This window comes from Pseudoliparis swirei, chromosome 5 (genome assembly GCF_029220125.1).
Source record: "Pseudoliparis swirei isolate HS2019 ecotype Mariana Trench chromosome 5, NWPU_hadal_v1, whole genome shotgun sequence".
Lineage (NCBI taxonomy): Eukaryota > Metazoa > Chordata > Actinopteri > Perciformes > Liparidae > Pseudoliparis > Pseudoliparis swirei.
In genome coordinates, this window is record NC_079392.1 from 972082 (window position 1) to 997457 (window position 25376).

Sequence of the window (25376 nt, forward strand, 5' to 3'; positions counted from 1 at the left end):
CGCAGTCAGGAAAGCTTCAGGTATTTCTATCCAGAAGGAAACGGAGTCGATCTACAGAATATAAACGTCTGTTTCTAAACACTGAAACGTGAAATCTTTAAGTGTCACTGTGAAGTCACCTGATGCTGCCTTACCTGTCCCTCAGTGTTCTGGTAACCTGCTGTACATGTTCCTGTATTTAAGGGGAGCGGTGACCTCTGTGGTGACCTCTGGTGACAGATCAGCGTTGTGTGTTTTGTCGGGACGGTTTGGTGTCGTGATGTTTTTAACGTTCTCAGAGGATGAACATGAAGGGTTAACGTGTTGGAGGAGCAGCTGTGGGAGGCGTTCTGCTCCGGGACGGGGAGCTCTCCCTAAACGCTGTCGGCCTTCAGTCACAGAGGACAACAACAACAACAACAACAAGAGCATCGGGGTCTGATTGAGCGCGCCATCGAGTGTCTCGTCGTGCGTCTCAGTTGGTGTAATCTATTGTTCCCGTACGATGAGCCTCTGTCCTCTCGTCTCTCTACTAAAGGATCTTTTGGTGTTTCCTGAGCTGCTCCCTCCAAGCTTCTACACGTTTCATTTCTATGCAAACGAAATACACAAAAAAGGAAAAGGAAAAGGCCTTCTCTTGATGTTCTCTGGTTTTTAAACGCGTTGCTGGAGTCGAGCTGAGCGAGTCATCGTGAAGAGCCGTCTCCTCTCCTCCTCTCCTCCTCAGAGGCTCTTCTTATTGAGTATAAGTTATTCCCCCGTCAGGACGTCGGTGTCTCTGACTCGCTCTTCCTCAGTCAATGAATCATTTCACTACATGATGGAGTCTCAGTTTCTCTCTCCTCTTCAATATTTGTAATTTGAAGTAATTTCATGAAGTCTGTGTTTGAGTGTATTGAGCTGCAGCGTTGCCACGACAACCAGGAGGAAGACGACAGCCAGGAGGAAGACTGGGTTCATGTCAGAGGAACAAGAAACATAAATCTCTCTGTCCCTCTCTCTCTCCCTCCCCCGTCCTCCCTCCCTCTCTCTCTCCCTCCCCCGTCCTCCCTCTCTCTCTCTCCCTCCCCCGTCCTCCCTCTCTCTCTCTCCCTCCCCCGTCCTCCCTCTCCCTCCCTCTCTCTCTCCTCCTCCCGTCCCCTCCTCCTCTCTCTCCCTCCTCTCTCCGTCTCCTCCCTCTCTCTCTCTCCCTCATCCGTCCTCCCTCTCTCTCTCTCCTCTCCCTCCCCCATCCTCCCTCCCTCTCTCTCTCCCTCCCCCGTCCTCCCTCCCTCTCTCTCTCCCTCCCCCGTCCTCCCTTCCTCTCTCTCTCTCCCCCGTCCTCCCTCTCTCTCTCTCCCTCCCCCGTCCTCCCTCTCCTCCTCCTCCTCCCTCCTCTCCTCCCTCCCTGTAGCATCTCTCCATCCCGGTGTACCCGTGGACTCTCCTCTGGACCCATCTCTCTCCCTCTCTCTCTCTCTCTCTCCCTCCCTCCCCCGTCCTCCCTCCCTCTCTCTCTCTCCCTCATCCGTCCTCCCTCTCTCTCCCCTCCTCCCATCCTCCTCCCTCCCTGTAGCATCTCTCCATCCCCTCCCGTGGACTCTCCTCTGGACCCATCTCTCCCTCTCTCTCTCTCCCCCCCCCCTCCTCCCTCTCTCTCTCTCTCCCTCCCCCCTCCTCTCTCTCTCTCTCTCCCCCCCTCCCTCCCTCCTCCTCCCTCCCTCCCCCGTCCTCCCTCCCTCTCTCTCTCTCCCTCATCCGTCCTCCCTCCCTCCCTCTCTCTCGTCCTCCCTCTCTCCTCCCTCCCTCCCTGCTGTAGCATCTCTCCATCCCGGTGTACCCGTGGACTCTCCTCTGGACCCATCTCTCTCCCTCTCTCTCTCTCTCCCTCGTCACTTTACAGACGTGCAGCAGGTTGTTTGTTGGACTTGAAGCTTCTGCACGACCTCAAGGGCCTCCTCCTCTCCCTCTGTGCTCCTCCTCCCTCTGTGCTCTCCCTCATCTGTGCTTCATCCCTCCTCTCCCTGCTTGTTCTCTCTCTCTGTCCTCCTCCTTTAAGTTGCACTAACAACGGTTTTCAAAATTTCCCAGCTTGTAGCTTGTGCATAATGCTCTCCTCGTGACCCTCCTGATGCTCTCTCTCTCTCTCCCTCGTCACTTTACAGCTGGTTGTTTGTTGGATGAACACGACTCTGGTCTCTGCTATCGGTACATTTTGTAATCTGTATTTACAAATGCAAACTTTAAAATATGTTTTCAATGTTGTGCTTGTGAAATGTTCAGAATGTTGAACAAAGTTTTCTTTATTATTATCGTGTTTATACGAAGTTACATTTATATTTCATTTAAAGATGATTTTCATGATGAAAATATTTTATTATTATTTTGAAAAACAAATTGACACATTTTTTAATTATTTCCCCACACTTGATTGATCCGACATGTTTAAAAACACATTAAAGATAGGGAGCTAATTATATCTTACATATATTACAAGTATTTTATGCAAAACCTGCTGTGCAGCCAGTTAACAATGATACATTACAATGCTGCACATAATTTACCAACATGTATTTAATAGAGTTACATCTTTGCAATAGTTCTTTCAAAAGTATAAATTGAAATTTGAATATACAGTGGACACAAATCTTTCGACTCAAAATGATGAAATGTTTTATAACTCAAACGTTGGTGTTGGCAAAGCGAGGATCTCATGTCTGGTCTCAGAGCTCCTGGTCCCAGAGCTCCTGGTCCCAGAGCTCCTGGTCTCAGAGCTCCTGGTCCCAGAACTCCTGGTCCCAGAGCTCCTGGTCCTAGAGCTCCTGGTCTTAGAGCTCCTGGTCCCAGAGCTCCTGGTCTCAGAGCTCCTGGTCTCAGAGCTCCTGGTCCTAGAGCTCCTGGTCCCAGAGCTCCTGGTCCCAGAGCTCCTGGTCCTAGAGCTCCTGGTCCCAGAGCTCCTGGTCCTAGAGCTCCTGGTCTTAGAGCTCCTGGTCCCAGAGCTCCTGGTCCCAGAGCTCCTGGTCTCAGAGCTCCTGGTCCCAGAGCTCCTGGTCCCAGAGCTCCTGGTCTTAGAGCTCCTGGTCCCAGAGCTCCTGGTCTCAGAGCTCCTGGTCCCAGAGCTCCTGGTCCTAGAGCTCCTGGTCCTAGAGCTCCTGGTCTCAGAGCTCCTGGTCCTAGAGCTCCTGGTCCCAAAGCTCCTGGTCTCAGAGCTCCTGGTCCCAGAGCTCCTGGTCCCAGAGCTCCTGGTCTCAGAGCTCCAGCTGGACCTGCCGGGCTCTGTAGGAGTCAAAGTCCTCCGGCAGAGTGTCTGAGGAGAGGAACCACAGGGGACACAAATTTATGAGAATGCTCTTTACTGTTGTAACACAGATCTTGTGTTTAACTCCTTTAACGTCAGCGACGTCCCTGAAGCCGTGAACCCGTTGAGCTCGTGTGACTCACCGTTGCAGCGGTACCTCAGGTTGGCCCAGATGATGTTCTCCTGGGAGAAGCAGAAGACCCCGAGCCGGCCTCCCCTCATGGTGGAGTCGATGATGACGCCGCTGTCCGCCACCAGCTTGGGACCCTCGAAGAAGCGAACTCTGATGATGGCGTCACACAAAGGGACTCGGTCATGTGACATGAACACACCGTAGACTCAGGGTGTAGTGCCTTGCTCAAGGACACATGGACTAGGGTGGGGATTGAACCGCCTACCCCCTGATTGAAGGACGGGCCTGCTGACCGCCGACCCACAGTCTCCACCAGAGGGCAGTAGCAACACACAGGTATTGATTTCTAGGTCAGGGGCCAATGAGGACGCAGTACTGCCCCCGGCCTGTGGGGTGCTCCGCCAGCCGGTGCGTACCTGATGTAGCCGTCGGCGGGCCGGTGCTGGAGGAACCAGCGGTACGACGTCTTGTCCTTCCAGCCCACGTTGCGAGTGTCTTTCCACAGCAGCTTCACCTGCGCCGCCGTGTCGCCGGTGTGCCACAGGGCGTTCCTCAGGTTCTCCCCCGGACCCGTGTCGGACTTCACCGCCTTCAGACCACAAGACCACAAGACCTGAGACCACTAGACCACAAGACCACTAGACCTGAGACCTCTAGACCACAAGACCACTAGACCTGAGACCACTAGACCACAAGACCTGAGAGCTCCTCAGGCAGCACGGCGAGGACCAGAGGACTTCATAGAGGTCTAACTCACTACTTCACATGGACTATGTGAAACCCTCTCGCTATGGTTCATAAGGGTTCACAAGGGTTCATAATGGTTCATAAGGGTTCATAAGGGTTCACAAGGGTTCATAATGGTTCATAGTGGTTCATACGGGTTCATAATGGTTCACAAGGGTTCATAGTGGTTCATACGGGTTCATAATGGTTCATAATGGTTCACAAGGGTTCATAATGGTTCACAAGGGTTCATAAGGGTTCATAATGGTTCACAAGGGTTAATAATGGTTCATAATGGTTCACAAGGGTTCATAAGGGTTCATAATGGTTCACACGGGTTCATAATGGTTCACACGGGTTCATAATGGTTCATAATGGTTCATACGGGTTCATAATGGTTCACAAGGGTTCATAATGGTTCATAAGGGTTCATAATGGTTCATAAGGGTTCACAAGGGTTCACAATGGTTCATAATGGTTCACACGGGTTCATAATGGTTCACATGGGTTCATAATGGTTCATAAAGGTTCACAAGGGTTCATAATGGCTCATAAGGGTTCATAAGGGTTCATAATGGTTCATAGGGGTTCATAATGGTTCATAAGGGTTCATAATGGTTCATAAGGTTTCATAGGGGTTCATAATGGTTCACAAGGGTTCATAATGGTTCATAAGGGTTCATAATGGTTCACAAGGGTTCATAATGGTTCATAAGGGTTCACAAGGGTTCACAAGGGTTCATAATGGTTCACAAGGGTTCATAATGGTTCATAAGGGTTCATAATGGTTCATAATGATTCATAAGGGTTCACAAGGGTTCATAATGGTTCACAATGGTTCATAATGGTTCACAAGGGTTCATAATGGTTCACAAGGGTTCATAATGGTTCACAAGGGTTCATAATGGTTCACAAAGGTTCATAATGGTTCATAATGGTTCACAAGGGTTCATAAGGGTTCATAATGGTTCATAATGGTTCACACGGGTTCATAAGGGTTGATAATGGTCAGAAGGGTTCATAATGGTTCACACGGGTTCATAATGGTTCATAAGGGTTCATAATGGTTCATAATGGTTCACAAGGGTTTATAATGGTTCACAAGGGTTCATAAGGGTTCACAAGGGTTCATAATGGTTCACAAGGGTTCATAATGGTTTTCTGGCTCTCGACGAAGGCGGTCGGATTTTCTCTCCCTCTCCTCCCCATGACCTTCCCTTCCCTGCTTGGCTTCTCTCGTCATGTCTTGTCTTGTTTTATACTTGAGAGACTCTCTCCTCATTGCTCTTCGAACTAAAACCATGGACCGATCAACTGGTCATCTGATCAACTGGTCTCTCAACGAAATTGACACCGTCTTCTCGACGAGAAGCTTGGGTTCGGGGAACCTGCCCGTCCTGCCGGGACGTTGCAGCTGGTTACACGATGGACGTGTCGTGTGCCTAGCAGCCCTTTCCGTGGAGGACGTAGATGACATCTACCTATTCGGAACTATGATTACAGGATTTCTGCTGTTTGGATTTGGCGTTGCCCTGGTTTATCGGAAAATTAAGGAAACGGTGACAGCCGTTAAAAGCCCCCTAAGGCTGCCCGACGAAATTGGATCGATTTGAAATCCTATTGGGAAATGGGAGGAAAGTGGTGGAATAGTAGGTGCGCAAATTGGATGTAGCTGCTGGAAGAAGCAAACAATCCCAATCTTATCTGCTTTCGGCTCCCTCAACCAGAACGGGCCTTGGCCAAGGCCGTTACTGGAACAACAACTCCCCTGAAGATCGCTGAAGTGAGAACCTCTCTCATTCCCTTCCCCCTATCCACAGACACCTGTGGTTGTTGTATCCCCAGGACATTTCAAGGCTATCTCCATGGCAACGACCATCTTGCGGACTGAGAACTCTGTTTGTTGTGGCCTGGGGGAGGACGACTTACCGGGCCAATCACTCACGAACTCTACACACACACTACACACTCTACACACACACTGATATGCATTCACTACCTCACCCCATCCACGCCTTCGCCTGCTTTATGCCCCAGTGTGGTCTACTGGCGCTCTAACGGGCTGCCAGATGGCTGGCTGCCTGTCTACGCTGGTTACCCTCTGCCCCCCTACGGCTGAGCTTGACCACCCAGTCTTTGGTTTACCTCCCCTCCCCCCTTCCTCACGTTGCATGTCTTGTTTAGATGTATGTGCTTTTGTGCTGAGGTGTTTTTTCTGCTCCCACACTGTACCCCTCTAGGGGCATATTCTGGGGGTTGTTTTTTATTTTCTCCTCTCTTCCCTCGTGTTATGCTGTAATCTTCCTGGATCTGCCTGTAATTTCCCGCTTGCGGGATCAATAAAGTATACATCTATCTATAAGGGTTCATAATGGTTCACAAGGGTTCATAATGGTTCATAATGGTTCATAAGGGTTCATAATGGTTCACAAGGGTTCATAATGGTTCACAATGGTTCACAAGGGTTCACAATGGTTCATAAGGGTTCATAAGGGTTCATAATGGTTCACAAGGGTTCATAATGGTTCACAAGGATTCATAATGGTTCACAATGGTTCATACGGGTTCATAATGGTTCATAATGGTTCACAAGGGTTCATAATGGTTCACAAGGGTTCATAATGTTTCACAAGGGTTCATAATGGTTCACAAGTGTTCATAATGGTTCACAAGGGTTCATAAGGGTTTATAATAGTTCACAAGGGTTCATAATGGTTCACACGGGTTCATAATGGTTCATAAGGGTTCATAAGGGTTCACAAGGGCAGCACGGTGGCTCAGTGGTTAGCACTGTCGCCTCACAGCAAGAAGGCTCTGGGTTCGAATCCCGATCGTCCCGGTCGTTCCAGGTCCTTTCTGTGTGGAGTTTGCATGTTCTCCTCGTGTCTGCGTGGGTTTACTCCGGGTTCTCCGGTTTCCCCCACCATCATAAAGACATGCACCGCAGCCTCACCCTGGTTCGTATGGATGTGAATGAATGTTGGTGGTGGGGGGAGGGGCCGTAGGCGCTGATTGGCTGCCACGCTTCCGTCAGTCTGCCCCAGGGCAGCTGTGGCTACTGATGTAGCTCCACCACCACCGGTATGACTGTGTGTGTGTATGACTACTGGACTCTGGACTGTAAAGCGACTTCGAGTGTCTAGAGAAGCGCTATATAAAATAAATGATTATTATTATTATTACAAGGGTTCATAAGGGTTCATAATGGTCAGAAGGGTTCATAATGGTTCATAAGGGTTCATAATGGTTCACAAGGGTTCATAAGGGTTCATAATGGTTCATAAGGGTTCATAATGGTTCACAAGGGTTCATAAGGGTTCATAAGGGTTCATAATGGTTCACAAGGGTTCATAATGGTTCACAAGGGTTCATAATGGTTCACAAGGGTTCACAAGGGTTCACAAGGGTTCATAATGGTTCACACGGGTTCACAAGGGTTCATAATGGCTCATAATGGTTCATAAGGGTTCATAATGGTTCATAGGGGTTCATAATGGTTCATACGTGTTCATAAGGGTTCATAATGGTTCATAAGGGTTCATAATGGTTCATAAGGGTTCATAATGGTTCACAATGGTTCATAATGGTTCATAAGGGTTCATAAGGGTTCATAATGGTTCACAAGGGTTCATAAGGGTTCATAATGGTTCATAATGGTTCACAAGGGTTCATAATGGTTCACAAGGGTTCATAATGGTTCACACGGGTTCATAAGGGTTCACAAGGGTTCATAATGGCTCATAAGGGTTCATAAGGGTTCATAGGGGTTCATAATGGTTCATAAGTGTTCATAATGGTTCATAATGGTTCATAAGGGTTCATAGGGGTTCATAATGGTTCATAAGGGTTCATAGGGGTTCATAATGGTTCACAAGGGTTCACAAGGGTTCATAAGGGTTCATAATGGTTCATAATGGTTCATAAGGGTTCATAATGGTTCACAAGGGTTCATAATGGTTCACAAGGGTTCATAAGGGTTCATAATGGTTCATAATGGTTCACAAGGGTTCACAAGGGTTCATAAGGGTTCATATTGGTTCATAAGGGTTCATAGGGGTTCATAATGTTTCATAAGGGTTCATAATGGTTCATAAGTGTTCATAAGGGTTCATAATGGTTCATAAGGGTTCATAGGGGTTCATAATTGTTCATAAGGGTTCATAATGGTTCATAAGGGTTCATAATAGTTTATAATGGTTCATAATGGTTTTATAATTGCACTTTTCTGAAAGATAAGTGGTTAAAAAGATGTTCCACAACCTGGCAACCCACACGTTGTCTTTGAAGTGGCTGACAGCTGATTGGTTCATGTATGTCGCAGCCCTTATCAACCCATTACTACGCAGCCTGTTATAGCTGGTGTCATAAGGCCCTCGTACCTTCAGCTGGATGCCCGGCTCGGCCACGGCCCTGAAGGGGTTGGCCTGCCAGTAGATCTGCTCCACCTGCTTCCACATCACCACGTAGAAGGAGGAGGAGTCCTGGTAGCCGAAGATGAAGCCGGCGTAGTCATCGTCCGTCACCGTGTTGACGTGGAACGTTCCTTCAAAGTCCACGCCGCTGAAGGCCGTGTACCCTGAGACCCCCACAGGGGACATGTCATCAATGCTGGGTCCTCATGGCATCAAAGGTCACAGGTCACAGGTTCTTTTAAGTGTTACTGCTGTGCAGAGCCAGTGCCAGTGTGTGCCTAAAATGTGGACGTATCCCTTCAAAATAAAGGTCTTACCAACCGCCAGCCCAGGGTCGCTGTTCATGGTCTGGACGATCTCTCTTCCCTACACACACACACACACACACACACACACACACACACACACACACACACACACACACACACACACACACACACACACACACACACACACACACACACACACACACACACACACACACACACACACACACACACACACACACACACACAGGAGTTCAGAGGAGTTATTGAAGATGTTTCAGATGTGTCAGCCAACAGAAGCAGCAGGTCACCTGGTTCAGCACCACCCAGTTGGGGTCGATCTGAGCGTCCCCCTCCGGGTCCAGGACCACGGTCTGGTACTCCCTGAAGTCGGTGAGGGCCACCTCGGCGTTCTCCGGACACACGTCGATGGTGTCGATGATGGTGTCGTTGTCGAAGTCCTTCTCGCAGATGTTCCCCACTCCGTCCCCTGAGGAGACACCAAGACGTCACGGAGCCTCTTCTTCCTCCGGCGTCTCCGCCATGTGGTCTGCTTCCCACCGTTAGAGTCCTCCTGCAGGGGGTTGGGGATCAGGCGGCAGTTGTCGGGGCCGGGCGGCAGCAGGTCCGGCACGCCGTCGTTGTCGTCGTCGTCATCGCACTCGTCTCCCACGCCGTCCTTGTCCGTGTCCAGCTGGGAGCTGTTGAGGACGGCGGGGCAGTTGTCCCGAGAGTCCTGGTGTCCGTCTCCATCGCTGGAGGAGAGACGTTACTGCCCCAGGTGCATCAGGCAGGAGGTCACCGTACCCGCCATGAGGTCACCTTACCCGCCATGAGGTCACCGTAGTCACGAGGTCACCGTACCCGTCACGAGGTCACCGTAGTCACGAGGTCACCGTACCCATCACGAGGTCACCGTACCCGTCACAAGGTCACCGTAGTCACGAGGTCACCGTAGTCACGAGGTCACCGTACCCGCCATGAGGTCACCGTAGTCACGAGGTCACCGTACCCGTCACAAGGTCACCGTAGTCATGAGGTCACCGTAGTCACGAGGTCACCGTAGTCACGAGGTCACCGTAGTCACGAGGTCACCGTACCCGTCACGAGGTCACCGTAGTCACGAGGTCACCGTACCCGTCCTGAGGTCACCGTAGTCACGAGGTCACCGTAGTCACGAGGTCACCGTAGTCACGAGGTCACCGTACCCGTCACGAGGTCACCGTAGTCACGAGGTCACCGTAGTCACGAGGTCACCGTACCCGTCACGAGGTCACCGTAGTCACGAGGTCACCGTACCCGTCCTGAGGTCACCGTAGTCACGAGGTCACCGTAGTCACGAGGTCACCGTACCCGTCACGAGGTCACCGTAGTCACGAGGTCACCGTAGTCACGAGGTCACCGTAGTCACGAGGTCACCGTAGTCACGAGGTCACCGTAGTCACGAGGTCACCGTAGTCACGAGGTCACCGTAGTCACGAGGTCATCGTAGTCACGAGGTCACCGAAGTCACGAGGTCACCGTAGTCATGAGGTCACGAGGTCACCGTAGTCACGAGGTCACCGTACCCATCACGAGGTCACCGTAGTCACGAGGTCACCGTAGTCATGAGGTCACGAGGTCACCGTAGTCATGAGGTCACGAGGTCACCGTAGTCATGAGGTCACCGTACCCGTCACGAGGTCACCGTAGTCATGAGGTCACGAGGTCACCGTAGTCATGAGTTCACCGTACCCGTCACGAGGTCACCGTAGTCATGAGGTCACCGTAGTCACGAGGTCACCGTAGTCACGAGGTCACCGTAGTCACGAGGTCACCGTACCCGTCACGAGGTCACCGTAGTCACGAGGTCACCGTACCCGTCACGAGGTCACCGTAGTCACGAGGTCACCGTACCCGTCACGAGGTCACCGTAGTCACGAGGTCACCGTAGTCACGAGGTCACCGTAGTCACGAGGTCACCGTAGTCACGAGGTCACCGTAGTCACGAGGTCACCGTAGTCACGAGGTCACCGTAGTCACGAGGTCACCGTAGTCACGAGGTCACCGTAGTCATGAGGTCACGAGGTCACCGTAGTCACGAGGTCACCGTAGTCACGAGGTCACCGTAGTCACGAGGTCACCGTAGTCACGAGGTCATCGTAGTCACGAGGTCACCGAAGTCACGAGGTCACCGTAGTCACGAGGTCACGAGGTCACCGTAGTCACGAGGTCACCAAAGTCACGAGGTCACCGTACCCATCACGAGGTCACCGTAGTCACGAGATCACCGTAGTCACGTGGTCACCGTAGTCACGAGGTCACCGTAGTCACGAGGTCATCGTAGTCACGAGGTCACCGAAGTCACGAGGTCACCGTAGTCACGAGGTCATCGTAGTCACGAGGTCACCGAAGTCACGAGGTCACCGTAGTCACGAGGTCACGAGGTCACCGTAGTCACGAGGTCACCAAAGTCACGAGGTCACCGTACCCATCACGAGGTCACCGTAGTCACGAGATCACCGTAGTCACGAGGTCACCGTAGTCACGAGGTCACCGTAGTCACGAGATCACCGTAGTCACGTGGTCACCGTAGTCACGAGGTCACCGTACCCGTCACGAGGTCACCGTAGTCATGAGGTCACGAGGTCACCGTAGTCATGAGTTCACCGTACCCGTCACGAGGTCACCGTAGTCATGAGGTCACCGTAGTCACGAGGTCACCGTAGTCACGAGGTCACCGTAGTCACGAGGTCACCGTAGTCACGAGGTCACCGTAGTCATGAGGTCACCGTAGTCACGAGGTCACCGTAGTCACGAGGTCACAAGGTCACCGTAGTCATGAGGTCACGAGGTCACCGTAGTCATGAGGTCACGAGGTCACCGTAGTCATGAGGTCACGAGGTCACCGTAGTCACGAGGTCACCGTACCCGTCACGAGGTCACCGTAGTCATGAGGTCACGAGGTCACCGTAGTCATGAGTTCACCGTACCCGTCACGAGGTCACCGTAGTCATGAGGTCACCGTACCGGTCACGAGGTCACCGTAGTCATGAGGTCACGAGGTCACCGTAGTCATGAGGTCACCGTAGTCATGAGGTCACCGTAGTCACGAGGTCACCGTACCCGTCACGAGGTCACCGTAGTCATGAGTTCACCGTGTGTCACGAGGTCACCGTGGTCATGAGGTCACCGTGGTCACGAGGTCACCGTAGTCATGAGGTCACCGTAGTCACGAGGTCACCGTAGTCGAGGTCACCCGTAGTCACGAGGTCACCGTAGTCACGAGGTCACCGTGGTCACGAGGTCACCGTAGTCACGAGGTCACCGTCACGTCACGAGGTCACCGTAGTCACGAGGTCACCGTGGTCATGAGGTCACGAGGTCACCGTAGTCATGAGGTCACGAGGTCACCGTAGTCATGAGGTCACGAGGTCACCGTGGTCACCAGGTCACGAGGTCACCGTAGTCATGAGGTCACGAGGTCACCGTGGTCATGAGGTCACGAGGTCACCGTGGTCACGAGGTCACCGTAGTCACGAGGTCACCGTAGTCACGAGGTCACCGTAGTCACGGGGTCACCGTAGATCACGAGGTCATCGTATTCATGAGGTCATCGTGGTCACAAGGTCACCGTAGTCACGAGATCACCGTAGGCACGAGGTCACCGTGGTCACGAGGTCACCGAAGTCACGAGGTCACCGTAGTCACGAGGTCACCGTAGTCATGAGGTCACCGTAGTCACGAGGTCACCGTAGTCATGAGGTCACGAGGTCACCGTAGTCACGAGGTCATCGTAGTCACGAGGTCACCGAAGTCACGAGGTCACCGTAGTCACGAGGTCACCGTAGTCACGAGGTCACCGTAGTCACGAGGTCACCGTAGTCACGAGGTCACCGTAGTCACGAGGTCACCGTAGTCACGAGGTCACCGTAGTCACGAGGTCACCGTAGTCACGAGGTCACGAGGTCACCGTAGTCATGAGGTCACGAGGTCACCGTAGTCACGAGGTCATCGTAGTCACGAGGTCACCGAAGTCACGAGGTCACCGTAGTCACGAGGTCACGAGGTCACCGTAGTCACGAGATCACCGTAGTCACGAGGTCACCGTAGTCACGAGGTCACGAGGTCACCGTAGTCACGAGGTCACCGTAGTCACGAGGTCACCGTAGTCACGAGGTCACCGTGATCACGAGGTCACCGTAGTCATGAGGTCACGAGGTCACCGTAGTCACGAGGTCACCGTACCCGTCACGAGGTCACCGTAGTCATGAGGTCACGAGGTCACCGTAGTCATGAGGTCACCGTAGTCATGAGGTCACCGTACCGGTCACGAGGTCACCGTAGTCACGAGGTCACCGTAGTCATGAGGTCACCGTAGTCATGAGGTCACCGTAGTCATGAGGTCACCGTAGTCACGAGGTCACCGTACCCGTCACGAGGTCACCGTAGTCATGAGGTCACGAGGTCACCGTAGTCATGAGGTCACCGTAGTCACGAGGTCACCGTAGTCATGAGGTCACCGTAGTCACGAGGTCACCGTAGTCACGAGGTCACCGTAGTCACGAGGTCACCGTAGTCATGAGGTCACCGTAGTCACGAGGTCACCGTAGTCACGAGGTCACGAGGTCACCGTAGTCATGAGGTCACGAGGTCACCGTAGTCATGAGGTCACGAGGTCACCGTAGTCATGAGGTCACCGTACCCGTCACGAGGTCACCGTAGTCATGAGGTCACCGTACCGGTCACGAGGTCACCGTAGTCATGAGGTCACCGTAGTCATGAGGTCACCGTAGTCACGAGGTCACCGTAGTCACGAGGTCACCGTAGTCATGAGGTCACCGTAGTCACGAGGTCACCGTAGTCACGAGGTCACCGTAGTCACGAGGTCACCGTAGTCAAGGTCACGAGGTCACCGTGTCACGAGGTCACCGTGGTCACGAGGTCACCGTAGTCACGAGGTCACCGTAGTCACGAGGTCACCGGTCACCGTGGTCACGAGGTCACCGTAGTCACGAGGTCACCGTGGTCACGAGGTCAGCGTAGTCATGAGGTCACCGTAGTCACGAGGTCACCGTGGTCACGAGGTCACCGTAGTCACGAGGTCACCGTAGTCACGAGGTCACCGTAGTCACGAGATCACCGTGGTCATGACGAGGTCACCGTAGTCACGAGGTCACCGTGGTCACGAGGTCACCGTAGTCACGAGGTCACGAGGTCACCGTAGTCATGAGGTCACCGTGATCACGAGGTCACCGTGTCACGAGGTCACCGTAGTCACGAGGTCACCGTAGTCACGAGGTCACCGTAGTCACGAGGTCACCGTAGTCACGAGGTCACCGTAGTCACGAGGTCACCGTAGTCACGAGGTCACCGTAGTCACGAGGTCACGAGGTCACCGTAGTCATGAGGTCACGAGGTCACCGTAGTCATGAGGTCACGAGGTCACCGTAGTCATGAGGTCACGAGGTCACCGTAGTCACGAGGTCACCGTACCCGTCACGAGGTCACCGTAGTCATGAGGTCACCGTAGTCACGAGGTCACCGTGTCAAGGTCACGAGGTCACCGTAGTCATGAGGTCACCGTAGTCATGAGGTCACCGTACCCGTCACGAGGTCACCGTAGTCATGAGTTCACCGTACCCGTCACGAGGTCACCGTAGTCATGAGGTCACCGTACCGGTCACGAGGTCACCGTAGTCATGAGGTCACCGTACCCTTCATGAGGTCACCGTAGTCATGAGGTCACCGTAGTCATGAGGTCACCGTACCCTACATGAGGTCACCGTAGTCATGAGGTCACCGTACCCGCCATGAGGTCACCGTAGTCATGAGGTCACCGTACCCGTCATGAGGTCACCGTAGTCATGAGGTCACCGTGCCTCATGAGGTCACCGTAGTCATGAGGTCACCGTGCATGATGAGGTCACCGTAGTCATGAGGTCACCGTACCCTTCATGAGGTCACCGTAGTCATGAGGTCACCGTAGTCATGAGGTCACCGTAGTCATGAGGTCACCGTACCCTACATGAGGTCACCGTAGTCATGAGGTCACCGTACCCGTCATGAGGTCACCGTAGTCATGAGGTCACCGTACCCTACATGAGGTCACCGTAGTCATGAGGTCACCGTAGTCACGAGGTCACCGTAGTCACGAGGTCACCGTAGTCATGAGGTCACCGTAGTCACGAGGTCACCGTACCCGTCATGAGGTCACGTACCTGTCCTTGTTGGTGTCACACGGGTCGCCGATCAAGTCGTTGTCCACGTCCGTCTGAGGAAGACGAGATTCATGACTGTTGGTGACTCATTGAGACGTGATGAAGAGCAAGTCCTCCTGAAGCAGATGAGTCGAGTTAAACTGAAACTTTGACTTTCATGATAACAACAACGTGTGAAACCAGAAGCGTGTTCCTCTGCGGCCACAACGCTCCTCTTCATTCTCTGTTCTGCTCATCAGACTAAATGAATGTTCTTAAGGCCCCGAGGGGTCGCGACCTGCTCCGGGTTCGGGACGTAAGGACAGCTGTCGCAGGCGTCTCCCACTTTGTCCCCATCGCGGTCTTTCTGGTCGGCATTGGGGACCTGCCGGCAGTTATCCAGCTGGTTCAGGACCCCTGAGACGAAGGAGGGGACAGGTCAACCTTCAGGGGAGAGGTCAACGTTCAGGGAAGAGGTCAACCTTCAGGGGACAGGTCAACGTTCAGGGGACAGGTCAACCTTCAGGGGAGAGGTCAACGTTCAGGGGAGAGGTCAACCTTCAGGGGACAGGTCAACCTTCAGGGGAGAGGTCAACCTTCAGGGGAGAGGTCAACGTTCAGGGGAGAGGTCAACCTTCAGGGGACAAGTCAACCTTCAGGGAAGAGGTCAACCTTCAGGGGAGAGGTCAACGTTCAGGGGAGAGGTCAACCTTCAGGGGACAGGTCAACCTTCAGGGGAGAGGTCAACCTTCAGGGGACAGGTCAACCTTCAGGGGAGAGGTCAACCTTCAGGGGACAGGTCTCTCTGTGTGACGCGTGTGAAGAGGTGTGAAGAGGTGTGAAGACGAGGTGTGAAGAAGACGAGGGTCTCACCGTCTCCGTCGATGTCCTCGTCGCACTCGTCCCCGCGCTCGTCCCCGTCGGTGTCTTTCTGGTCGGCGTTCTCCGCGGCGTGGCAGTTGTCGCAGGCGTCTCCGAAGTCGTCCTGGTCCACGTTCCTCTGGTCCACGTTGGGCACCAGCACACAGTTGTCCTGCAGAGGACCGGCGGCTCTTCATCATCATCGTCCTCATCGTCCTCATCATCATCATCCTCCTCCTGACTCGGGGGCGTCACCTGCATGTTGAGGATCCCGTCCCCGTCGGCGTCCTCGTCACAGGCGTCTCCCATCCCATCGCCGTCGGCGTCTTCTTGACCGGAGTTAGGGACGGTGAGACAGTTGTCCTGAAACAGGAGAGGGTCACTTCCTCCAGAGAACCCAGGTGCATGCTGGTCCTCTACCTCTCCTCCTACATATAACCCAGGTGCATGCTGGTCCTGTAGCTGCCTCCTCCTACATATAACCCAGGTGCATGCTGGTCCTGTAGCTGCCTCCTCCTACATATAACCCAGGTGCATGCTGGTCCTGTACCTGCCTCCTCCTACATATAACCCAGGTGCATGCTGGTCCTGTAGCTCTACCTGTGCACATTGTTTGCAGGTGGCTAGGGGGTGGTGCTTGTCGTCATGGTTACCTTGTTGCAGGTCTTCTCAGGACAGGTCAGCCTCTCGTCTGGGAAACCGTCGATGTCGACGTCGGCGCCGCACAGGAGGCCGTTACCGGCCCAGCCGACGCCGCACTGAGGGGGATCATGGATATGGATGGATGGATAGATGGATAGATGGATAGATGGATAGATGGATAGAGAGATAGATGGATAGAGAGATAGAGGGATAGATGGATAGATGGATGGATGGATGGATAGATGGATGGATAGATGGATAGATGGATAGATGGATAGATGGATGGATAGATGGATAGCGTTCAGGAGCAGCTGATTTTCCCAGCTGCTCCTGAACGCATCATCTCACTCTTCCGGTAAGCTCCGGTTGCCAGCAGCGAGCATGACTTCTTCTTCTCTCCCTCCCGCTCCTCTTGCTCAGTGTGTCTCATGTATAGTTATCCCCCTGCCTCCCTTAATGATAACGATACATGCAACAAGTGTAGTTTATTTGCTAGGTTGGAGGCAGGTCTAAGTGGGTTAGATGCACGGCTCCGCTATCGAAGCTCAGACAGCTATGCTAGTTAGCCCGCCCTCTCCCGTAGTCGGCGGAGCTACAGTCAGCTGCTAGCTGTTCCCCGGGTAACCGTGCAGCCGGATGGTTGGGTAACTGTTCCAGGAGTAGTAAGTCTACACAGAAGCCCGCTGTGCACCAACCACTTTACGTTTCGAACCAGTTTTCCTGCTCAGCGACACACCCGCTGAGGAACACCCTGGTTATCGGAGCTCTATAGTCAGGAACGTGAAAATAGCGAAGCCGCGGACCAGAGTCGTGTGCCTCCGGGGCCAGAGCGGGCGACGTGAGTCTTGTTTGAAGCTGCTGACTAAGGACAAGCGGAGATACAGTCAGATTGTAATACACGGTGGTAATGACGCCCGAGCCCGTCGGTCGGAGGTCACTAAAGGTCATGTGGAATCGGTGTGTGCTTATGCCAAGACGTTGTCGGACACCGTAATTTTCTCTGGCCCTCTCCCAAATTTGCAGACAGACGAATTGTATGGCGAATGTCGTCTTTCAACCGCTGGCTGTCGAGGTGGTGCCCAGCGAATAATGTGGGCTACGTAGACAACTGGAAGACTTTCTGGGGAAAGCCTGATCTGATGAGGAGAGACGGCATCCATCCCACGTTGGACGGAGCGTCTCATTTCTGCGAATATGACCAAGTTGATCACCAGACTTAATCTATGACAACCCAGGGTTCAGATCAGGAACCGGGAGCAGAGTTGTAGTTTAACACCCTTCTCTGCTCTTCCATTCGAGCAGTTACCCACCCATGACTCTAGAGTAGAGACTGTGTCTGTCCACGGCCACTTCAATTAAATAAATCAAAAGTAAGCAGAAGAGGAGTCGTACACAATAACCTTATACAAGTTAACACCATTATTTCAGCAGTGCAACAAAATAGGTCTATTAAATGTGGTCTCCTAAATATTCGATCTCTGTCATCTAAAGCTGTGTTACTAAATGATTTAATATCAGATAATCACATTGATTTATGTTGCCTAACTGAAACCTGGCTGAGCCATGAAGAATATGTCTGCCTGAATGAATCGACTCCTCCAAGTCATATTAATACTCACATTCCTCGAGGAGGTGGAGTAGCAGCCATCTTTGAATCGAGCCTATTAATTAATCCTCAACCAAAATTACACTACACCTCATTTGAAAGCCTTGTTCTTAGTCTTTCACATCCAACCTGGAAAACACTACAGCCAATTCGATTTGTGATTCTGTACCGGCCACCAGGTCCATATTCAGAGTTTATATCTGAATTCTCAGAATTTATATCAAGTTTGGTTCTTAAAACCGATAAAGTTATTATTGTTGGAGATTTTAATATCCATGTGGATGTTGATAATGATTGCCTTAGTGCTGCATTCATCTCCTTGTTGGACTCGATTGGCTTCTGTCAGAGAGTACAGAAACCCACTCACAGCTTTGGCCACACGCTTGATCTTGTTCTTACTTATGGCGTTGACATTGAGCATTTGAAGGTCTTCCCACAGAATCCTCTACTGTCAGACCACAACCTCATAACTTTTGAATTTATACTACCGGAGTGTACTCCGTTAGTCAAAAGTTTCTACACCAGATGTCTAACTGACAGTGCTGTAGCTAAATTTAAAGAAGCGATTCCTTCTGTATTTGATTCGATACCACGTCTCAATATAACAGAGGACTCCTGGTCTAACTTTAGTCCGTCCCAGATTGATCATCTTGTTGACAGTGCCACAGGCTCTCTGAGAATGACACTGGACTCGATAGCCCCTCTGAAGAAGAAGACAGTGAGGAAGAGGAGGTTTGCTCCCTGGTATAACCCTCAGACCAAACTGAAGCAAGCGTCACGAAAGCTTGAGCATATGGCGTTCAACTAATCTCGAAGAATCCCGCTTAGTTTGGCGAGATAGTCTTAAAACATATAAGAAGGCCCTCCGTAATGCCAGAGCAGCCTATTACTCATCAGTAATAGAAAAAAATAAGAACAACCCCAGGTTTCTCTTCAGCACTGTAGCCAGGCTGACAGAGAGTCACAGCTCTGTGGCGAGCATTCCTATAAACCTCAGTGGTAATGACTTTATGAACTTCTTTAATGAAAAGATTTTAACTATTAGGGACAAGATTAATATTCTCTTGCCCATAACCAGTGCCAATCTGTCCTCAAGTGGAATGGCCTTGGAAACCGCTGTATGCCCTGGTGTATATTTGGATGGCTTTTCTCCCATCAACCGTGACCAATTATCTTCAACGGTTTCTACTTCTAACCCGTCTACCTGTCTCTTGGACCCCATCCCGACGAGGCTGCTTAAAGACGTTTTGCCTTTAATTGGCGGCTCTATTAGATATTATCAATGTGTCTCTGCTAACAGGCCACGTACCACACTCCTTCAAAGTGGCTGTTATTAAACCTCTCCTGAAGAAGCCCAATCTGGATCCAGAGGTGTTGGCTAACTACAGACCGATCTCTAACCCCCTTCCTCTCCAAGATCCTTGAGAAAGTGGTTTAAATCAGTTGTGCGACTTTCTACATCATAATAGTTTATTTGAGAAATTTCAATCAGGATTTAGAAAACACCACAGCACCGAGACGGCACTGGTGAAAATTACAAATGACCTCTTAATGGCAGCAGATAAAGGACTCCTCTCTGTCCTGGTCTTGTTAGACCTTAGTGCTGCATTCGACACCATTGACCATGACATCCTGTTACAGAGACTGGAGCAGTCGATTGGCATTTCAGGCACGGCACTAATTTGGTTTAAATCCTATTTATCAGATCGATCTCAGTTTGTATTTGTAAACGATGCCTCGATAACCACCAACGTTACTCACGGAGTTCCACAAGGCTCCGTGGTTGGCCCAATTATATTTACCTTATACATGCTTCCTTTGGGCAATATTATCAGGAAACACTCCATAAACTTTCATTGTTATGCAGATGATACTCAACTATATCTATCGATAAAACCAGAGGAGAGCAACCAACTCTGTAAAATTCAAGCATGTCTTAAAGACATAAAAACATGGATGACCTGCAACTTCTTGATGTTAAACTCAGACAAAACCGAAGTAATTTTAATCGGCCCTGAGCACCTCAGAGATCAATTATCTGGTGATGTGGATTCTGTAGACGGCATTGCCCTAGCATCCAAAACCACTGTAAAGAATCTTGGCGTTATCTTTGATCGGGACTTGTCCTTTAACTACCACGTAAAGCAAATCTCAAGGACTGCATTCTTTCATCTACGTAATATTTCAAAAATCAGGCACATCTTGTCTCAAAAGATGCAGAAAAATTGGTTCACGTTCGTTACTTGAGACTGGATTACTGCAACTCCTTATTATCAGGCTGCTCTAATAAATCTCTTAGGTCCCTCAGTTGATCCAGAATGCTGCAGCTCGTGTTCTCACTAAAACTAAGAAAGAGATCACATCACTCCTGCACTAGCTGCTCTGCACTGGCTCCCAGTAAAATCAAGAATCACTTTTAAAATTCTTCTCTTAACGTACAAAGCCTTGATTGGTGATGCTCCATCATATCTTAAGGAGCTTGTCGTACCATATTGCCCCACTAGAGAGCTACGCTCACTAAATGCGGACTACTTGTAGTTCCTAGAGTCTTAAAAAGTAGAATGGGAGCCAGAGCCTTTAGTTATCAAGCTCCTCTTCTATGGAACCAGCTTCACCTTCAGTCCGGGAGGCAGACACAGTCACCTCGTTTAAGAGTAGACTTAAGACCTTCCTCTTTGACAGAGCTTATAGTTAGGGCTGAATCAGGTTCACCTGGTCCAGCCCCTTGATATGCTGCTATAGGCTTATAGCTGCCGGGGGACGTTTAGGATGCACTGAGTACCTATCTCCTCTTTTCTCTCTCCTTAAGGATGAATGTTCATCTCTCCATCACATGTTACTAACTCTGCTTTCTCCCCGGAGTCCTTTTGACTTCACGTCTCATGGGGTCATCGGACCCTATGAGACGGCATAGATCCTATCTGCCTGATGGATCGTCTGGGTCGTGGAATTCCTGCTCATGACTACGCCACTGTCCTGTTGAGACTCCGCCCACTGTTGAGACTCCGCCCACTCCTCCTCCCCACCGCCATCTGCCTGATGGATCGTGGAGGTCTCCATCGTGGAATATGCCTACTATGAACTATTCATACACTCTGTCATATTCATTGAATGTATTTAAACTCTAATGATTCCTTCTGGTCACATGACATCTATTGCATCTGTCCATCCTAGGAGAGGGATCCTCCTCTGTTGCTCTCCTCAAGGGTTCTTCCCTTTTTTTCCCCCTGAAGGGTTATTTGGGAGTTTTTCCTGGTCCGATGTGAGGTTTTGGGGCAGGGATGTCTATGTGTACAGATTGTAAAGCACTCCGAGACAAATTTGTAATTTGTGAAATTGGGCTATACAAATAAACTGAACTGAATTGAATTCAATGGATAGATGGACAGATAGATAGATAGATAGATGGATAGATGGATAGATGGATAGATAGATAGATAGATGGATAGATGGATAGATGGATAGATAGATGGATAGATGGATAGATGGATAGATAGATAGATGGATAGATGGATGGATAGATGGATAGATGGATAGATGGATGATAGATGGATAGATGGATAGATGGATGGATAGATGGATGGATAGATGGATAGATGGAAAGATGGATAGATGGATAGATAGATGGATAGATAGATGGATAGATGGATAGATGGATAGATGGAAAGATGGATAGATGGATAGATGGATAGATAGATGGAAAGATGGATAGATGGATAGATGGATGGATAGATGGATAGATGGATAGATAGATAGATAGATGGATTGATGGAAAGATGGATAGATGGATGGATAGATAGATGGATAGATGGATAGAGAGATAGATAGATGGATAGAGAGATAGATGGATAGATGGATAGATGGGTAGAGAGATAGATGGATAGATGGATAGATGGATAGAGGGATAGAGGGATAGAGAGATAGATAGATACTATATGAACTATATGAGCGTTTGATTTCCTCACCTGGCACTCCAGTCTCCCCTCTCGGTGGACGATGCACTCGGCGCTGGCGTGGCAGGGGTTCACCTGGCCGTCCCCACAGGCCCGCTCCGGCCTGCAGCCCTGCCGCTGGTCCCCAACGTAGCCCACGTTACAGGGGCCGCACCTGAAGGAGCCCTGTGGACCCCAGAGGACTCAGACCCCGTACGGTTCTACTGGTACCTGAAGGAGCCCTGTGGACCCCAGAGGACTCAGACCCCGTACGGTTAGAGCAGTGGGAGGGACAGACATGTTCAGTTAAATAAACTAAATCAAGGGGCCCGACTCTGATGTCTCTGGACTCCTCTCCTCAGCTCTGATTGGCTGTCTGTCTCCAGGTCTCTGGACTCCTCTCCTCAGCTCTGATTGGCTGTCTGTCTCCAGGTCTCTGGACTCCTCTCCTCAGCTCTGATTGGCTGTCTGTCTCCAGGTCTCTAGACTCCTCTCATCAGCTCTGATTGGCTGTCTGTCTCCAGGTCTCTGGACTTCTCTCCTCAGCTCTGATTGGCTGTCTGTCTCCAGGTCTCTGGACTCCTCTCCTCAGCTCTGATTGGCTGTCTGTCTCCAGGTCTCTGGACTCCTCTCATCAGCTCTGATTGGCTGTCTGTCTCCAGGTCTCTGGACTCCTCTCATCAGCTCTGATTGGCTGTCTGTCTCCAGGTCTCTGGACTCCTCTCCTCAGCTCTGATTGGCTGTCTGTCTCCAGGTCTCGTTTCAGGATGTTGGTACTCACCGGCGTGTTCATGCACAATGAGTTCTCCTCACAGCCGCCGTTGTTCAGGCCCTCACACTCATTGATGTCTCTGCACACCTGGAGAGGACATGAGGAGAAGGAAAGGACATGAGGACATGAGGAGAAGGAAAGGACATGAGGACATGATGACATTGGACAGTTGTTGTTGTTGTTTACATAGTAAACAAAGGTCCCTGTGCCGTCTCATCCTCTCACCTGGCGGTTGGCGGCGGCGTACTGGAGCCCCACGCCGTGGACCTGAGGCCCGGTGAACCCGGCAGCACAAGAACCACAACGGAACCCCGGAGACGTGTTGATGCAACGCACCCCCATGTGGCACGGAGTCACACTGCACTGTAAACAACAACAACAACAACAACACATCAACACACTGCACTGTGACCATGTGGCCTGTGACCTTTGACCTGCCGTACCTCGTCCACGTCGGTGCAGTAGGTGCCGTTCCCCTCCATGCCGTGGGGACACGGCCCACATGTGACACCCTGAGGCGTCTCCTGACACGTCACCCCCGGGTGGCAGGAGCTGGGCCGGCAGGAGGGCCGAGGCTGCACCCCCCCCATGCCTGAGAGAGAGGAACGATATGAGGAGTTCCTCTTATTACATCTGATGATGATATCAAACTATATATGTATGTATATACAGTATATGAATATACATATACAAATATAAAAAATAAATATATATATATATATATGGGTTTATTTATTGATATATATAAATATAAATATATAAACAAATAAATATATTTATATATATAATATACGTAGGTATATGTACAGTATGTATATATATATATTATATATATGTAGAAATATATTTTAAATATATTTATTTATATAAATATATACATCAATAAATATACCGATATTATATCCAAATATATGTAAATATGTATATATATTAATATATATAAATATTTATATATATATAAGTGTGTATATATATATATATATTTATACATAAATATATATAAATAAATAAACCTATATTATATATATATATATAAATATATATATATATTTATATATCTGTGTAAATGTATATATATATATATATAATATTGGTTTGTTGTTTCTCAATGAGAGTCGTGGTCATCATGAATCATCTGAACATTAACTTTTTAAAGTATAAACCGTGCTGGTTAGTCCGACTCACCGCAGGCTTCACACTCCATCACCGTGTTCTTCAGGAACACCATCTCTCTGATCTGGAAGACATCAATGTGTGATACCTCCACCATGAAGAACATGGACATGCATCAACATGTAGAGCACCACTATATTATTATTATCATTATCATCATAAGCATCATGAACATGAAGGTCATCTGATGGAACTGACCTGTTGTTTGAGGAGCTCTTTCATCTCGTTCAGGGCCAGGTTGGTCATCTTAATCTGACTGATGATTTCTCCGTCTGGAGATCAGGAAACAGAATAAACACGAGGTTCCACCCTCATGTCTCCCAAGGTCACATGACAGCTCATCAGCCTCCCGTTGGCTGAGCATCAGAGCCGAAGCTCTCAGGAGGACGTGGGAATGTGGTGGAACATCTCACATGTCCTCCTCCGGCCGACGCTCCTGTCTGCTCGCCTCCTCCCACTCGGCTCTGACTGAATGATTTTCCAGTGATGGAATGATAATCATCATGTCTGGAGGCCAAATGTCAGATTGATGAATCTTATCTCCAAACAGGAAGCTCGGGCGTTCACTTCCTGAAGTGTCTAGCTAGCTGACCCCCTCACCGCGGCCCCCCTCAGAGGAACGTGGTCTCCTCGTTACGGATCAGTGGATGGATGCAACAGACCAGGAGAGGGAGATAAATCACAGACGCTGAGACGGTCAGTAAGTGGTTTACCTGGTTCCTGGAGGACAGAAATGAAGTCACAGCGACTCTAAACACTCTTTTCTGGAGTCAAATATTAATTTCCATCATGAGGAAACATCAATAACTCCTCACTCAGCATGTTTAGAGGTCCAGATCCTTCAGACGTTTCTCGCTCCTCACCTCTCTGTCCGGCTGCAGCGTCTCCTCCCCTCCAGAGCCCACAGCCCAGCACCAGGATCCACCACATGGTCCAGGCGGTTCAGGTCTGTTCAGGTCCAGCTGGTTCAGGTCTGTTCAGATCCAGTCCGTTCAGGTCTCTTCAGGTCCGTTCAGGTCTCTTCAGGTCTGTTCAGGTCTGTTCAGGTCCAGTCTGCTTCCCTCTCTGCTGCCTTCAGACTAAGTGCTGCTCCTGCAAACCTGGGCCACACACACACAAACACACACACACACACACACACGCACACACGCACACACACCTCCTCTGCAAACCACCACTGGGACTAGTTGAATAGGAGTTTGATTGCACAACACGTTACAAAGCGGGGCCTTTATCATTTGTTAATTGTTTATTTGGAGAACTTCATTTTAAGGCTTTATGATTATTTACTTTTGTTCTTCTTTTTGCCGATTAGTTGTGTGTGTGTGTGTGTGTGTGTGTGTGTGTAATGGGATCAACAGATGTTGTTACATTCCTTGCAGGAAGGTTTTGGTGCCAGGTCACACTGATGCTCTGTC

General features: G+C 50.4%; 1 protein-coding gene across 1 annotated transcript; it reads right to left on the reverse strand.

Annotated features, from left to right (window-relative positions):
* Positions 1-3116: 3116 nt before the first annotated feature.
* comp (cartilage oligomeric matrix protein) lies at positions 3117-24019 on the reverse strand. The gene is made up of 17 exons (XM_056415435.1): positions 23971-24019; positions 23229-23377; positions 23011-23148; positions 22795-22872; positions 22047-22199; positions 16487-16591; positions 16089-16196; positions 15846-16005; positions 15271-15389; positions 14994-15046; positions 9355-9548; positions 9105-9283; positions 8845-8893; positions 8495-8691; positions 3806-3978; positions 3400-3539; positions 3117-3265 (listed from the first exon to the last, which is right to left on the reverse strand). Exons 1-17 carry the CDS (start codon positions 24011-24013, stop codon positions 3207-3209), a joined length of 2097 nt encoding a protein of 698 aa, XP_056271410.1. The 5' UTR covers positions 24014-24019; the 3' UTR covers positions 3117-3206.
* Positions 24020-25376: the final 1357 nt, after the last annotated feature.